This window comes from Tachysurus fulvidraco, chromosome 8 (genome assembly GCF_022655615.1).
Source record: "Tachysurus fulvidraco isolate hzauxx_2018 chromosome 8, HZAU_PFXX_2.0, whole genome shotgun sequence".
Taxonomy (NCBI): Eukaryota; Metazoa; Chordata; class Actinopteri; order Siluriformes; family Bagridae; genus Tachysurus; species Tachysurus fulvidraco.
Genome location: NC_062525.1, coordinates 3,653,542 through 3,672,020, shown reverse-complemented (window position 1 = coordinate 3,672,020; position 18,479 = coordinate 3,653,542). Strand labels below are relative to the sequence as shown.

At 40.3% G+C, this 18,479-nt stretch overlaps 1 protein-coding gene across 2 annotated transcripts in view; it reads right to left on the bottom strand.

Annotated features, from left to right (window-relative positions):
* Positions 1 to 18,479, bottom strand: part of LOC113655053 — an 82,866-nt gene that overhangs the window by 14,275 nt on the left and 50,112 nt on the right. Inside the window, exons 2-3 of one of the 2 annotated variants that reach the window (XM_047817273.1) lie at positions 13,401 to 13,720; positions 10,629 to 10,694 (exon numbers count right to left, since the gene is read on the bottom strand). The exons of the other annotated variant lie outside the window; for it this stretch is intronic. Coding sequence (XP_047673229.1) covers positions 10,629 to 10,665 — 37 coding nt within the window. The 5' untranslated portion in view covers positions 10,666 to 10,694; positions 13,401 to 13,720. The remainder of the gene's footprint in view (positions 1 to 10,628; positions 10,695 to 13,400; positions 13,721 to 18,479) is intronic. 2 annotated transcript variants of the gene reach the window in all.

Genomic DNA, 18,479 nt, shown 5'->3' with positions numbered 1-18,479 from the left:
CTGAAGGGTTAATTTAAGATACTTGGTTGAATTCATATATTTGTAAATCTGACTCTGAATCAGTGCCTCACCAGCCATGAGTCCCTTCACACTTAACAGCTATATAGCTTATACAAGCTAGAACGGAAATGTCTCCAGTACCATGGTGTAACATGTAACAGTACATAAGATTGCATACAGTGTGAGATGAGAACAGGACAATAAACACCCAGAATAAAAGAAACATACAGGACAACGGAACAGTGATGTACTGGAAAGCTAAAGATCCTGCAGTTTTAGATTAAATCTGGTTCGGTCTCAGTATTGTCTCATAATGTAAATGATCAGGACGATGATGTTGATCCCTACAGAGATAAACAATCCTAGCAGTACAAACCATCCTGAAACTGGAGCGCTGTTGGTGGTTGTGAATAGCTATTAAACTGGGGGGAATATATATATGTATGTAACGGGATAAATATTACAGAGGGTCCTTTAAATAAATCCTGCTGTAATGTAATCGCGCATCCTATTGGCCGCGCTCTATTGTGTGCTGAGTTTGAACTATCTGCAGCAGAGTTAGAGAGAACTGCTGTGGGTTCTTTCGCAGCTCTGTGCTAAAAGTTATAAGATATTTGTTTCATGTTCGAATATTAGACAGTGCATGTAAGGGATTGCTCACAGTGGACACTGGTTGATTTTTGGAAGTGTTTTCTTGGAATTTTGATACTTTTATTTCCGTTGCACTAATGCACTAATATTTTAATGTGCGCCATTTTCCCATGTGCTCTAACCACATGAAATGTTTTCTTGACTAGACGGAGCTGTATCCCAACTGAAAAGACTCACTATTCTCTCCTTTTTACTGCTCTGTGTGTAGGTAATTGTTTATCATATAGCATTTCCTGTGTTTTGCAAATGTTTATTGCAAACTGTTATGCTGTATTAATGTTCTCACTCAATCACTCTCTCACTCATTTTCTACCGCTTTATCCGAACTTCTCGGGTCACGGGGAGCCTGTGCTTAAGGAAAATATTCTGCAGTTCTCTAATAAATGGGTATTTCATGCTATTCTGTATCACATGTAGTCGCGCCATCTCCTCCTGCGCTCCCGTTGTGGACAATGTGACTGTAAGGCAGCACTGATCATTCATTCATTCATTCATTCAATCATCTTCTACCGCTTATCCGAACTACTCGGGTCACGGGGAGCCTGTGCCTATCCTCAGGCATCATCGGGCATCGAGGCAGGATACACCCTGGACGGAGTGCCAACCCATCGCAGGGCACACACACACACTCTCATTCACTCACACACTCACACACTATGGACAATTTTCCAGAGATGCCAATCAACCTACCATGCATGTCTTTGGACCGGGGGAGGAAACCGGAGTACCCGGAGGAAACCCCCGAGGCACGGGGAGAACATGCAAACTCCACACACACAAGGCGGAGGCGGGAATCGAACCCCGACCCCGAATCGAAGCCACCATGCCCACCCGTATTAATGTTCTAATAATTTTATTCAATGTTATTCATATTCATAATTAATGTTAAATGCACTATACAATCACAACATTTAAATTTATGAAGAAAAGAAAAAAGCAAAGCCATGTTGCACAATTTCTTGGATAAATTACAATTCAGAATTTTGATTATTTTTATGTCTTGTTAAATACAGAGAATAGAGAGAACTGCTGTGGACAGCACTGTATCCCAACTGAAAAGACTCACTATTCTCTCCTTTTTACTGCTCTGTGTGCAGAAAATAAACTGTAATATCATCCACATTCTGAGTGTGTGTTCTGTTGAGGAGTGGATCACACTGAGCCAGATTAGACCAAAGGTCACATTGGTGCCGTGACCAGAATCTCAATCAAGGTGGTCGAAGATCATCCCAACTTTGGAACGGCGGACCTGTCATCATTCTTCACTGCACAGAACCTTCAGCTAAGCTGTTATTAGTTGTTGCTGGACTATAAAAAGAAAAAACTTTTGAATGGGCACTCTAAAGTGTTTTGATATTTCATTGTCCAGGTATCACAGCTGTATGATATAGTATACACATTTTTTTCCTTATTTTCCCATTTCCATACTCTTATTACTTGATTAGGGAAAACACAAGGTTACCTGGATCTCGGTATGTGAGCAGTCCGGTTAGTGTTGGTCGAGGGAGAGGTCTATTGGTGACACCAATCCCCAGATATTAGCTCTAGCTCTAATACGGGTACTGCTAACAATGGTATGGGGTTAGAAGTGAACGCATTTCTTGAGCCGAATGCTAATGTAAACCCTGTTAATGTGAATTGCAGTTCTGGTACTACACAGCCAATTAGTACATCAACTCCAGTCCTTAGCAGTGACATGATGAGTCAGATGGGTAACATAGTGCAGCAAGTAGGCCTTCAATTGGCAGATAGTATCCTCGCACATTTGAATTTGCACAGTATATCCAGAGTTGCACCTGAACATGCTAAAAATAACCACAATAGTAGATACACACCTGAGCAACTCTATGCCATGTACATCACAGATTCAAGTAGTGCATCAGAGGGACGTTAAATATCCTCCTGCTTTCAGAGGTGACAAATCTGACACTGTTACACTTGATGAGTGGGTGGAGCTCATGAAGAACTTCTTGAAAAAGAGGTTTCTGCCTACTGAAGAACAAGGTGAAGAAATTTGAATCCACTTGAGAGGCAAAGCCAAAGATGTTGTTAAAGTGGGAATGCTGTCTAGCGGATTAGATATCAGAACAAATCCTGATGCAATCTACACCCTACTACGGAAGCATTTCAGTTGTCAACAGTATTCTCCTGTTCCTTTGCAATATTTCTACACTACCCTTCCAGAACCTCAGGAGGATCCCTTTGATTACTGGTTACACCTGAACCATACTGCTGACATCACAGCTGAGTGTCTGAAACAACAGGGAAAGGTACTAGATAACCAACTGATCGAAGTCACATGCATGTTCATTAGGAATTGTCCAAACTCAGATCTAGCATTGACATTTCGTACGAAAACCATTGACAAATGGACGGCTCATGAAGTGCAAGAGATCCTGAACGAGTATCATTCAGAGAAAAATCTCAGAGCCACTGGACAGGGAAATAGACAGATTGAATATGAAAATAGAGTCAGTATTAATGAGATGCGTGTAAGTCCCGGTCCAGACCCAGTGAAAGCTGAACAGGATTCACTTCAGTCGAAACAGTCAGAAAACATGGCTCTGGAAAGAGATTGGTATGTTGGAGAGAGTTCTGATGAATAATAGTAGTAATGCACAGGCGGGCAAGGAATATAGGAAGAGAAGCACAATGCCTAGAATTCCAGGCTTGAATGATACACCATGCTTAGTGTGCAAGGACACCTCACATTCTGCTTTTACTCACTGTAAAGACAAAAGGCTCTGTTTCGAGTGTTTTTCACCTGACCATCCCAGATTCCGGTGTCTGAAGGAAAGGAAGAACGTGTCCTCAATCAACCAGCAGTCAAACTAACTGATCTACGTGTGAGGGAGGATCATGTAGATCTTGGAAGTGAATCTCCCATGTCCAGTTTTGAAGATGAAATGGATTATGAATCTGTATGTCACATGTTCAGTGATGTAACTTCAGACAAAACAGTAATCTTTCAGGGTGTTCAGAAAGTTCCAAAAGCTGATAGCTTGTTTTACTGTTTCAGTTGAAAAGGATCTCACCCTTAATGCTTTAATTGATAGTGGATCAATGGCGTGTATTATTAGCGAGTCCGCTATAGAAAAGGTGCTAAAAAGTATCCCAGATATGACAAGCCAGTCGGCAGAAGATATTGTCATTGTTGGTTGTGGTGGCCATTGTGTTGCCCCCACTGCAGTCTATGATCTTAAAGCTACAGTCTATGGTTGCTCCATGATAATTCCTGCTTTAGTTGTGCCTGGGCAGATTTGCAAAAATAGCTGACATGTCACCTTGTATTGCTGTGCAAGATTTACCACTGCCGAAACAGATTCAGTCAAATCTGCAGTGTACTGAGGAACCCTTACCACCTAGATCCAGTGAAGAGATGAGGCGTGTCTTGAGTGATTTGACTTGGAATCATGTGAAGTTTCAACTCACTGGAAAGACAAGCTGTTGCAAATTATTGAGAAGTATGACTCAGTTTTTTCAAGAGACAAAATGGACTGCGGTGAGGCTAAAGGCTTTGTCCATCGTATTAACCTCACTGATGACAGAAACTTCCGTTTTCCATACAGGCTTATACCACCAAGCCAGTATGCTAAACCGAGGACAGCATTAAATGAATTGGAGGAGAAGAAGAAGAACACAGAAAGTACACAGTATTCTCTTCCCAATTTGGACTCCATGAGTATGATAGGCTTCCCCAGGGTCTCGCTAATAGCCCAGCCACTTTTCATGAGAATGATGATGTCTATCTTTGGTGATGAAAATTTCAGCAGCGTTCTCTGTTACCTTGATGATTTGATGGTGTTTGCCCCCTCTGAGTCAGTAGCCCTCCAACGTCTTGAAATGGTTCTCTTGCGGTTGTCACATCACAACCTAAAGTTGGCTCCAAAGAAATGTTGTTTCTTGAGACGTTCTGTGAAATTCCTTGGCCACATTGTATGTGAAGAAGGAATTAAGACTGATCCTAGTAAAGTTGAGGCAATTAACAATATTCAGGCTTCTGATCTGATGGAGCCTGATGGAAAAACACCATGTCAAAAAAAGATCAGGGGTCTCATTTATAAAACTGTGCGTAGGATCCCTACTAAAAGTTTATGTACGCCCAAAAGCCAAAAATGGCGTACGCCAAAAAAAAAATTCAGATTTATAAAACTGTGCATACGCACACCTGTAAGCAATGTTCCCTTTATAAATCACAGATCACCCGCAGATGTGCGTGCATGAACCAGCCTCAAATCCCACCCATGTACACTCCCATTTTTAACCATAAAAAGTCAATGCAAATCACTGCGCGGGCACGAGAGTGGACCTCGTTATAATGAGTTTCCTCTTTGCTCTGCGTGTTTAAAAATGGGGTGAGGAGCCAGCATCTCAGGGGGTAGCCACTGTCGCCTGCAGGTTATAATCATATTAAAAGCAACATTGTTATAATTATATTAAAGACAAAATTGTTACATTTTCTACTTTTTAATATTGTTAAACTCACCAAGAAGCCATCCATCACGTACTGCGCCTGCATTTTGTCTGTTCCCTACACTGTTATGTGTCAAGATAAAGGAATCATGTGTTGAACCAGGCCAGCGTGCCACAATGTTTGTGAGGGTCATATGATTTGCACATTAATAGAATGCACATGCTTTCTATTAACATAAGCAAATTCATTTTCAGATGGTGCCCTTATAGCAACATGAGCGCAGTCAATTGCGCCGATTTGGGAAACCAGACATTGCTGCAAAAACCAGACATTGCTGCATTTTAATTTCGGCCTGTTCTTGCACAGTGTGTGGGAACCTGATGTATCGACTACCCATATTAAGTAGCTATACCATTCAAAACGACAGATATTATGGCACTCAGGGACGGCTGTGATATACCAGACATATAGAGTGAGATGATAGATTCCAATAGAATTATTTCATATACGAAAAGGTTTTAGACACAAAGTTGAGGATTACTTAGTTTTTTTATATAAATAATTTACCTGTCTGCCAATTCCCACTGGAATCAGCCAGTTGCCAAGAACCCCAGAGTGGTGAGGACTTGTATTTGGACTGGGATGGCATGGTTCCGGTGTGTTGCCCTCTCTAACACTGGACCCAATTCAACACATATATCTAAGAGCACAGCTCTAGGGAATCTAAATCGGCTTCTTAGCCAGTCATCATAATGGGCCAGGAAATCATCATGGTCCCTGAAAACTCGTTCTCTCCTTATTCTCCCATTGGCGTAATCCTCCAACAGTGCCAGCAGTGCCATCATGAAGCATTACATACCCTGGTCACCGGAGGATTTATATGTTTCTAGCAATTAGACTGATCGTTAACACCTTGAAAAAATCACAGAATTAATTTGTGGGCAAAAATGTAAGACAAAAATGTTATAGTGAACACATATTTCTTCATGACGGTTTTGTGATGAACACCGTAATAGTTAGGACCGATGATGAGAAGCAATTGTGCTTCATGACTGTACTTGCAGACTTTGACATTTTATGATATATGTACATTAAGGAAAATATTCTGCAGTTCTCTAATAAATGGGTATTTCATTCTATTCTGTATCACATGTAGTCGCGCCATCTCCTCCTGCGCTCCCGTTGTGGACAATGTGACTGTAAGGCAGCGCTGATCATTCATTCATTCATTCATTCAATCATCTTCTACCGCTTATCCGAACTACTCGGGTCACGGGGAGCCTGTGCCTATCCTCAGGCGTCATTGGGCATCAAGGCAGGATACACCCTGGACGGAGTAGCGCTGATTAGTATCATTATTATTTTATTTTTAATACATTTTGAATTACGTTTGGATTTTACTAGATGTATATAGCCTAAAACAATCGGCACAAATAACACTGTTGGATTTAATCTTCATGATAATGTGGATATAACGTATGAAATGGAGTGAAAATTAAATGTCATTAATTCTTATAATCGTTCTTCTCACATGAATTTTCTACAATCTAACTTCAGTTCATGACCTCACCATCTGTGTCGCCAATTCCCTTTGTCTCCAGAATGTACGTACGCACGTCTCAAAGTTTGCTTATAGGTGCGCACATTTTCCCGTCAAGTTTGTTTTTTATAGATCAACCTTTGCGCGAAAAGTGGCGTACGCACGTTTCCAGCCCCGTTTTGGGCGTACGCACACTTTATAAATGAGACCCCAGATCCTTTCTTGGAATGGTTCTATATTATCAACATTTTATTGAAGGATGTTCAGCAAAAGCAAAGCCTCTATTATTGTTGACATCAGGTTCAGTGAAACAGACTCATGAAAGGACGCAAGCCAAGAAAGAAAGTTAGTTACCTCAAACTTTCCCCAGCTTTGTCCAATCGTGCATAGACCATCGCCTTATCACTGAACCGTACTTATCCCTCCTGAAGGATGTCAGTGGTGTAGTTGACAACACTGTCCGAGATGCTTTCAAGTGCACTGGTAATCAGCAGGTGGTGCAGAAGGATGGCAAAGGTTCTTGTGACTCTACCAGTGTTGGACTCTTGCCTTCAGGTTCTTCTGGGAGCCGGGAAGTTTCTGCAGTGTTGGAAGCACACACTACTGGGGGTTTGATTGAAGTACTAGGGACAGTGCCAGCCATCTCACAACCTCAACAGTTTAGTCCTCCTTTGCAACACAGCAATATCGTGCTTGAACAGGAAAAAGACAGCGCATAGTGTCGAATTTTGTACTATATTGAAAGATGTCGGAAACCATCTAAGAAAGAACAATCAAAGGAATCCACAGGTGTGTGGAAATTGCTGAAACACAATGATAAACTGGTTGTCTGTAACGGCGTGCTATATAAGGTGAAAAGAGATCCAAAATTGAACAAGGAACTCTACCTGTTTGTTGTACCTGCTTCATTGAAAACTCAAGTTCTCCACGGAATCCATGATGCAGCAGGACATCAAGGACGCAGTAGAACACTGTCACTTGCGAGACAGCGATTCTTTTGGATTGGAATGAAAAAAATATTGGTGATTATGTGAAGAACTGTCATTGATATGTTGTTGGTAAAACCTCAGAGCCCAATGCTTGTGCCCCATTAGGGAGCATCCAAACTTCAGAACCGCTTGAGCTGGTTTGCATCGACTTTTGGTCAGCAGAAGTCAAAGAAGGAAAGTCGGTAGACGTACTGGTTGTGACGGATCATTTTACAATAATGGCCCATGCATTTCCATGCCAAAATCTGTCCGCCAAACAGGTTGCGAAAAGACTCTGGAACGACTTCTTTCTGGTCTATGGATTCCCCAAGAGAATTCATTCTGACCAGGGGGCTAATTTTGAGAGCAAGCTTATCAAGGAACTATTGACCATGGCGGGTGTAGACAAATCGCACACAACACCATACCGCCCCATGGGTAACGGCATTGCTGAGAGGTTCAATAGGACTCTTGGAAGCATGATCAGGACATTGCCCCCTAATGTTTAAATCAAAATGGCCACAGATGCTACAACTGCACAGAACATGAGACAACAGGTTTTGCACCATTCTTTCTTATGTTGAGTTCCTCGTCTCCCAATTGATGTCCAGTTTCAAAATGTGCTTCTTAATGAAGATGTGGTGGATTACAACGATTTTGTGTCCACTGCTAAATAAACTGTAATATCATCCACATTCTGAGTGTGTGTGCTGTTGAGGAGTGGATCAGACTGAGCTAGATTAGACCAAAGGTCACACACAAATATATATAAGATTACTTATTAGGAGACTTTGAAAGCTGTAGACTGAGTAACTGTAGAACCGTCAACACTAACAGACATTTTTGCGTTATTTGGATGTTAAAGGTGGGGTCTCCGATTTTTGAAAGCCAATGTTGACATTTGAAATCACCAAAACAAACACGCCCCTAACCCAAATGGCTCCCACCCCTCTATTGATAGCTCCGCCCACACATACATACGTAACCCAGGCATCTAATGGAAAGTAATCTTTACTTTCTGTGTGTCTTTATCATAGCTGTAGGGAAGAACAATACGATTGCAGATAAACAAACAAGCAAAAATGAAACACAAGCATAATCATGCAAAGGACAGCATATATTAGTTCTGTGAAACAAAGCACTCACCTATCGAGAAGGAAAAAAGCATCACCTTTACTTTTGTCAATGGTATTTCATTACAAATGCACTTGCAGCCGGAATCATTGTAGGCTACTGAACTGATCATCAGGGAGAAATTTCCTCTGCTTGTATCTCCTGGTAGTGTAAATCTTTTCTGAAAATTCTCTTGTTTTGAACAAATCTGAACAATGACAGCTTTGTCAGGAATGAAGCGGATCCACCGAACCACTGGACAATTTCCTGAGTAGTTACACGGGAGGGTCAGGGCTTCATTCATCATCGATTCTGTGACGATGAAGGCTTGGCACTGCGGCATCAGCAGGCAAACTAACAGATCAGAGAATAAATCAGAAAATATATTTTGAATATGTGACACACCATAAATCCATCATTTAAAGCAATCCTCGTTCAGTACATTGTTCAGGTCGTCTAAGCCTGATTGATTCAGTGCAGATCTGAGCACGATTGCTGTGATCATATATGTTTAAATAAACCGAACCAAGACACAAAACTCAACAGGTATATTCAATATACTCAATAACGCTTTTTCTCTCTCTTTTAGGGGCGAAGGACAAGTTTGAAGAAAGAGCAGTTTCATGTACAAGCTTATTATTTTTTTTCTTTTATTTATTTAATACACGTGTAGTGTTACTGCTATTATGGGGTGAAGAACCTGAGCTCTTTTAATTTCACTGAAAATCTTAAACTTAATCTATTTGTCTTATCTCTGATTTACATTGAGTGTGGGTTCTATTGATAATTACCTATTAAACTGACAGGTACCAAGAAATATGAAATGCAATTCAATCTCTTAAATATACACAACACAACACAACACAAATGATACAAACAGTTTACTATATATAGATTTTGTGTAAAATATTGACCAGATTACTTTTCAAACTCAAAAGTTCAGTTTCAAAAGAAAGTATTAATAACACATCCCACTTCCTAATCAATAGATGGCCATAAAATAAATAATAAATAAATAAATAATCAAAGCCTCTTAATTAGCAGTACTCTGTCTAACAGTTCAGGCCTGTATGTAGCTGGGGTTTGTGGAAGCCAAACAAAGCGGATACTTCACCGTGAGGGCAACAAAGGGGAAATAGTACCTGTGATGAAAAGTCACGTGAGACTACACGTGTCAGACGTACACGTGTCAGATAGAGAAAATTCAACAGAGATGGAGCACATGGTGCAGTAAGTGGTGATATCAATGTCTTTCCGAGGTTTCCTTCCAATACCAACAGAAACACTACACTGATTGTTCAGGTTCAACACCTAATTAGACATGTTATACTTTTTAATTCACAGAACATACACTGTCTATTTTAAGGTCAGAGACTCTGTTTCCAACAACTTCTCCTCCTTCATCTCTCTCTCTCTCTCTCTCTCTCTCTCTCTCTCTCTCTGTCTCTCTCTCTCCCTCCCTCCCTCCCTCCCTCCCTCCCTCACTTCTTTACAGAATAAAACACAGAAACTCTGATTAACGCAGTGTCTCCTTCACTATCCAGAAATAAATGCTACTAGTAACGTAGTCAGTGTATCATCAATGCACATTATGTTTCAGTTACTACATTATGTTAACATTTACAGAAAGTTACTGCAAATATAGTTGCTGCTGTTGTCTGTCGACTTAAACAGTCTTGTTTGTCTTATAGTCACTTAGACAGAAGCTTAAATGTCTTTAATAGGTTTAATGAGAACCCAGACAGAACCACATCCAATCCAGCATGTCTCTACTCTTGTCTTATATTCTTAATCTCTCTTGTCCAAAATGCCACCATACAATATTCTGGATCCCACTAGAGGTTCCATGGTAAAACACAACTAGGGTAAACACAGCATCATGTCAAGAAATGTTTAATCTGTCATCAGTGTTTAATACAGAACTATAAACAGTAACACTTACCCATCACAATGATGTAAGGAATTAAAAGCCACTTCATGGTGTTTCAGAAAGTCCTATAAGAGTTACCTACAAGAGCAGCATGATGTAAAGAAAAGGAAACTTTATAGCTGATGCACACACACACACACACACACACACACACACACACACACACACACAGCAGCAGCACTGATAACACACACACACACATACACACACACACACACACAGTAGCACTGATAACACACACACACACACACACACAAACAAATACACACACACACACACACACAGAGCAGCACTGATCACACACACACACACACACACACACACACACACACACACTCACATACATACACACACACACACACACACACACACACACACATGGCTTTGTTGGCCAGCATCAGTGTTTTGAATCTGATGCGTGCAGCTACCGGAAGCCAGTGGAGGGACCGCAGCAGGGGGGTGGTATAGAGTACTTTAACTGGTTGAAAACAAGCCGGGCAGCTGCATTTTGGATCATTTGCAGAGGACGAATTGCGTTCATACAGTAGGTAGACCTGCCAGCAGTGCATTGCAGTAATCCAGTCTAGAAATGACAAGAGACTGAACAAGTACCTGAGCAGTCTGTGTGGACAAAAATGGCCGAATCCTTCTAATGTTGTAGAGAAGAAACCGACATGAGCGAGTCACATTAGCAACATGAGAGGAAAAGGACAGTTAATTGTCCATGGTTACCCCAAGGTTGCGAGCTGTGGCTGAAGGGGAGATCAGATCGTTGTGCAAGGATATAGCAAGATCATGACCTGGGGATGAATCACCTGGGATGAACAGCAGTTCAGTTTTGCTAGGATTAAGCTTTAACTGATGAGCAGTCATCCATGATAATAATTTCTGCCAGACATGCTGAGATTCGATCAGAAGCTTTGGCATCTGAGGGTGGGAAAGAGAAGATAAGTTGTGTATCATCAGCATAGCAGTGGTAAGAGAACCCATGTGATGAAATAACTTCACCAAGAGAGTGAATATACAGGGAGAAAAGAAGAGGACCAAGTACTGAGCCCTGTGGGATGCCAGTGGAGAGTCTGCGTGGAGCAGATGTCACTCCCCTCCATGTTACCAGATATGAGCGTCCATCCAGGTAGGAAGCAAACCATTCCCAAGCTGATCCGCAAATCCCAAGACTCTTGAGGGTGGATAAGAGAGTCTTGTGGTTGACCGTATCAAACACACACCACACAAACACACACACACACACACACACACAGAGCAGCACTGATCACACACACCACACACACACACACACACACACGCACACACAGAGCAGCACTGATCACACACACACACACCACACACACACACACACACAGAGCAGCACTGATCACACACACCACACACACACACACAGAGCAGCACTGATCACACACACCACACACACACACCTCATAGCTGATCTATGAGTTAACTGAGTGCGTCTTAAAAGACTTAAATAAAGATTAAATAATCATCACACATAAAGTTATATATATATATATATATATATATATATATAAACATACATATATATATTATCTGACACCACATTGACTTTACACCTGTAAAGTTACTGTGTGTCTGTTTATACTTAAGCGTTACTACAATTTAACAAAACAAACAGAAAAAGATTTAAAAAATTTACAGATACACAATGAAAGTTTCAAAACATTTCTCAAACTCTTTTTGTGTGCAGCATGAAGCAGGTAAGAGCTTTACTTTTAGATCACAGATTCATATGAGACTTCTGTAGGAGCAGGAACTGATATGTTAACTGAGAAATTCTCCACGAGTAAATGCTTTTATTCTGTAAAATGTAAGATGACCAATACACTGAAATGCCTCCTAATATTAATATCCGTCCACCGATTGGTTCGAGGTTGACACATTCACACAAGGCTCTGCCTCACAACCCTACTGCTCAGATACCCACCCACACCAGATGATAGAGAAGCCACCGTTGTGCCTTGACGCGCACATGAATTATCCAGCTCTTATATAACGACATACTCTAACATAATACCTTACTGTGCTGCTCAAAATAGTGAGCTTTTTCCACTCAGCATCTCAAGACTAGCGATAATTTCGAATAGCGCCAAACACACACACACACACACACAAACAAGCATACACACACCACACACATACACACACCACACACACAAACATACACACACACAAAAACATACACATACAAACAACACACATACATACACAAACACACACATACACACATACACAAACATACACATACTGAACACTCACCACACACACACAACGCACCACATACACACACATACATATACACACAAACAAACACACACCCTTACCCATGCACACACACACAGACACATACACACATACACACACAGAAACACACACATGCATCAGAGAGTTGTCATAAGAATGTGCCTACAGATTCAAGTCCCTGAGGACTTGAAAGAAAATCCTTAAAAGAAGGATGTCAGCTGCAGACCAAGTCTGCAGATTAAAATATTCATTCAAGTTAAATTTAATATGAATAACATCACCAGGAGAGTACAGATTTATACAGAATACTAATGTTCTCTACATTTCATAAATTTAAAATAAATGCAACTACTCCTTAATGATAAAGATTAAATAATCATCACACATAAAGATATATTATCTGACACCACATTGACTTTACAGCTGTAAAGTTACTGTGTGTCTGTTTATACTTAAGTGTTACTACAATTTAACAACACAAACAGAAAAAGATAAAAAAAAACTTACTGATTCACGATGAAGGTTTCAAAACGTTTCTCAAACTCTTTTTGTGTGCAGCACGAAGCAGTTAAGAGCTCACAGGTTCATATGAGACTTCTGTATGAGGATGTCACCTCTTAGAACCGCTTTTAATACGAACGGAGAAATTCTCCGCCTCTAAATGTTTTACTCAGCCAAGCTGACCAATCAGAGACACGTGACATGCCTCATATTCTAACATGAGGCGTTGCTCCCTGACAATATTGCATGGCTCCCAACTGAGAAGATTTCCGGACCAAGCCAGGGTGTTCAGGACCGTGAGAAAGAATTGACCTTTCTGCCAGCTTCTGTGGCCAGATGTGGGGCAAAAAAAACAACAACGACAAAATTAGCCTGCACATGTGTGTTTCGACTCAATTCAATTCAATTCAATTCAAGTTTATTTGTATAGCGCTTTTTACCATAGACATTGTCTCAAAGCAGCTTTACAGAACATAAACACAGAGCAGAAGGTAAACATAATTAATGATAAAGGAATTAACGAATAATAAAAGAAATAAGAATTAACAGAATAAAAATTCTAGATTATTATTAGATGTATATAGTTCACAGTGTGTATGTATTTATTCCCCTATGAGCAAGTCTGAGGTGACTCAGGCAGCAGTGGCAAGGAAAAACTCCCTTAAATTGGTAAAGGAAGAAACCTTGAGAGGAACCGGACTCAAGGGGGAACCCATCCTCATCTGGGTGACACTGGGGGTGTGATTGTAATATACAGTCAGTTAAATGTTGTATTGGTGTGAGGTTTAAGGACTTCTGATCTCCTGAGTACCACAGAGTCTAACTGGAGATGTCTCAGGATTCTTAGAGTCGGCCTCGGCTCAGTGGACGTCCAAAGGCTTCGTCCCACAGAGGACGTTGGGAGCTGGTACAGTGTCTGGATGCCTCGGGATGGGTACAAAGAGAGAAGCAGTGGAAAGGGATTAACATATCTGCTGTTCATAAAAATGTGCTGGTCTGATGTACTGGTGCATGATATTATGGGATGTATTATGTGTACGCCTGACTGAAGAGATGAGTTTTTAATCTACATTTAAACTGGGAAAGTGTGTCTGAGCCCCGAACACTATCAGGAAGACTATTCCAAAGTTTGGAAGCTAAATAAGAAAATGCTCTACCACCTTTAGTAGACTTAGATATTCTGGGAACTACCAGAAGCCCTGAGTTTTGTGATCTCAGAGAGCGTGAAGGATTGTAACGTGTTAGAAGACTAGTTAGATACATGGGAGCTAAACCATTAAGAGCCTTGTACGTAAGTAGCAGCAGTTTGTAGTCAATTCTATACTTAACAGGTAGCCAGTGTAGAGATGATAAAATTGGGGTTATATGGTCATACTTTCTTGTCCTAGTGAGAACTCTGGCAGCTGCATTTTGGACTAACTGTAACCTATTTATTAAAGATGCAGGACAACCACCTAGTAATGCATTACAATAGTCCAGTCTAGAGGTCATGAACGCATGAACTAGCTTCTCAGCATCAGATACAGACAGGATGTTTCTCAGCTTGGCAATGTTTCTAAGGTGGAAGAAGGCTGTTTTGGTAGTATGGGCGATATGATTTTTAAAAGACAAGTTACTGTCTAATATAACACCGAGGTCTTTCACTATCGAGCTACTTGTAATAGTACATCCCTCTAAATGGGAGTTAAGTTGTGAGAGTTTATGTGCACTGGTTTTTGGACCTATGAGTAGTATTTCAGTCTTATCGGAGTTTAACAATAGAAAGTTGCAGCTCATCCAGTCTTTTATCTCTCTAAGGCACCGAGTTAATTTGGACACTGTGGCTATTTCATCTGGTTTTGATGAGATATATAACTGTGTGTCATCAGCATAACAATGGAAACTAATCCCATGTCTTCTAATAATGTTCCCTAATGGAAGCATGTATATAGAGAAAAGCAGAGGTCCTAGAACTGATCCTTGAGGGACCCCATAATTAACTGGTAGTAAACTGGAGGATTCACCATTTAATTCTACAAAATGGTATCGGTCAGACAGGTAGGATCTAAACCAGCTTAAAGCCTGACCATGAATACCTGTGTAATATTGTAAGCGATCTAGAAGAATGTTGTGATCTATAGTGTCGAATGCAGCACTAAGGTCAAGTAGAACTAATAGTGACATACAGTCTTGCTCCGAAGCTAAGAACAAGTCGTTTGTAACTTTAACAAGTGCAGTTTCTGTGCTATGATGGGGCCTGAAACCTGACTGAAACTCTTCAAGGATGTTGCTCTCCTGTAAGAAGGAGCTCAGTTGAACAGACACAACCTTTTCAAGTATTTTAGACATAAACGGAAGGTGTGAGATAGGTCTGTAATTTGATAGTTCATTAGGGTCTAAGTTAGGTTTTTTGATGAGTGGCCTAATAACTGCCAACTTAAAAGACTTCGGGACGTAACCTAAAGATAACGAGGAGTTAATGATATTAAGAAGAGGCTCACCAGCTTTACGTAACACTTCTTTCAGTAATTTAGTTGGGATGGGGTCTAGTGAACATGTTGTTGATTTAGCTGTAGTAATAAGTTTATCTAACTCTTCCTGTCCTGTACTTGTAAAGCTGTGTAAAGCCTTAGGTGAGATTGTGTCACTGGTTGCTCTCATATGTTGGGCGTCACCTATTTTATTCCTGATACTTTCGATTTTATCAGTGAAGAATCTCATAAAGTCCTCACTACTGAAATGTGATGGAATAGTGTGTTCAGATTTCTGATTTTTTGTTAAACTAGCCACTGTGCTAAATAAAAACCTGGGATTGTTCTGGTTATTTTCTATGAGTTTGCTCAGGTGCTCAGCCCTAGCAGCTTTTAGAGCCTGTCTGTAGCTGGACATACTGTCCTTATACGCAATTCTAAACACCTCTAATTTAGTTTTTCTCCATTTCCGTTCGAGGTTACGGGTTTCTCTCTTGAGGGTGTGAGTGTGACTATTATACCATGGTGCAAGTGTTTTATCTCTAACCTTCTGTAATCTGACTGGGGCAACAGTGTCTAATGTGCTAGTGAATATAGCGTCTATGCTGTTAGTCATTGCATCTAGGTCGTTTGAGTTTGAGGGTACATTAAGAAGTCCAGACAGATCAGATATCGATCCGATCTTTCTACTCCCGCCCAAAATGCTAATATATTTTACCTGCATTGAAAAATAATGTCTCTCTTTTATAGGGAAAAAAGAGAGATAAACAGGTTTATATTAATAATACAAACAAGAATGTGTGCAATCTAGTGGTTCAAATATTCCATACAGAACTATTTTAACAAAAAACCTGCATGTTAAGGTGATTAAAATACACATTCAAATTATTTCAATTTAATATGAATAAGATCCAAAATATGACTTTTAAATTATTATAAACAATCATTAAAGACAATCACACAGGTGTGATAGTCGTCAATGATTTGTGCTGTTCCTATTCCGTACTGGGGGTGGCGCTGTTGAGCGTATATACGTGAACTAGGTAGGAAGTTCGCGCTCTCTAGCCTGCGTTGTCAGGCGCAGGTTATTCCCGGTCAAGCACCCAAGCGGAGCCTTTATTAGTATAGCCTTGGTAGACGACCGGGCCTTTGTCACCAGCCACGAGTCCCTTTACAAAACACAGCTATATAGCTTGTACATGATAGAACAATAATCATGGTGTAGGATCATGGTGGAACACATAACAGTACATAAGATTGCAGCATAAATTGCAAATAGTGTGAGATGAGAACAGGACAATAAACACACAGAATAAAAGGAACACACAGGACAACAGAACAGTGATGTACAGGAAAGCTAAAGATCCTGCAATCTTAGATTAAATCTGGTTCGGTCTCAGTTTGCACTGTTCTCATAATGTAAACAATCAGGAACACTGTTGGTGGTCATGAATTGTTTTTGCCCTGGAAAAAAATATATAAATATATATATTATTTGATTATTTATTAGGACACTTTCAAAGCTGTAGACTGAGAAACTGTAGAACGTCAACACTAAGAAACATTTTTGTGTTTGGATGTTAACACGCTACCTTCTACCTGTTCAATAGTATCAAGCTCTTTATACATGTCAATAAGTAATATCTAATTGTTCTCAGACGAACATCTTCTGAAATAAGATGTCTGTCGTTAATTAAATCTAAAATGAATCTTATTATGTTACCGATTCATCAGGTTCTAATCAATTTATATGTTAATAAAATTCAAAGTAGACTGAATAAGTTGCACTTCAGTAAGAGCGGCATTACTGCTGCATGAGGAAAGGGTGGTTCTGCCAACACATGACTCAAGCCAAGTGCAAGCACACACTTCTGTCTGCTTCCTGCAGCGTCAGACATTGAATGACTGATACAAAAAGCGTTGTATGGAATTAATTTACTGCTGTAAGACATTGCAAACTACCATGTGCATGTGTAACAGGTCTGTTCTTTACTGTGGCAACACCACAAACTTATATAGACACATTAATAACATGATAGAGAACTCTGAGCTGCAGTAGAAATGCAGGAAAGTTGTTTAAACAGAACTGCACTGAAACAGAACCCCACCTGCACTGAAACAGAGGTCACTGGCAGAATCCTTTCACCTTCAGAGAAGCAAAGAATCCATGCTACTGTAGGAAGTGTGCTGCACAAAAGTAAAATCTCTAGACTAGATGTTGTAAAAAACAGTGCTGTTCTCACAACAGACAAGAGCCACAGATACTTATTTAACTGTCTCATGCCATAGTGTTAATGAGAACTTTCAAATACAAACTTGTCCTAGAAACAAGTAGCTTTTCAGGAGAACACAATGCTGACAATATTTGCTCAGAATTAAACAAGCTAACAAGCTAGCTGCTGAGCTGTCAGCACAACGCAACGTCGTTTTAAATGTATCTAAACCTTTTATGGTCTTGCTGTCAGAACATACAGGGAGTTTATAAGCCAGAGAAGAAGTGCAATAAAAGGGAAACATGTAAAACTTTTACTGTTACTGAACATAAACCTCTAACTCAGTACTTCTCAACAGGGTAGAAATAAAGTATTAAGAATTAGAGCCTGAAACGGTTTGTGCTTTTGGTTAGTTGCATTTT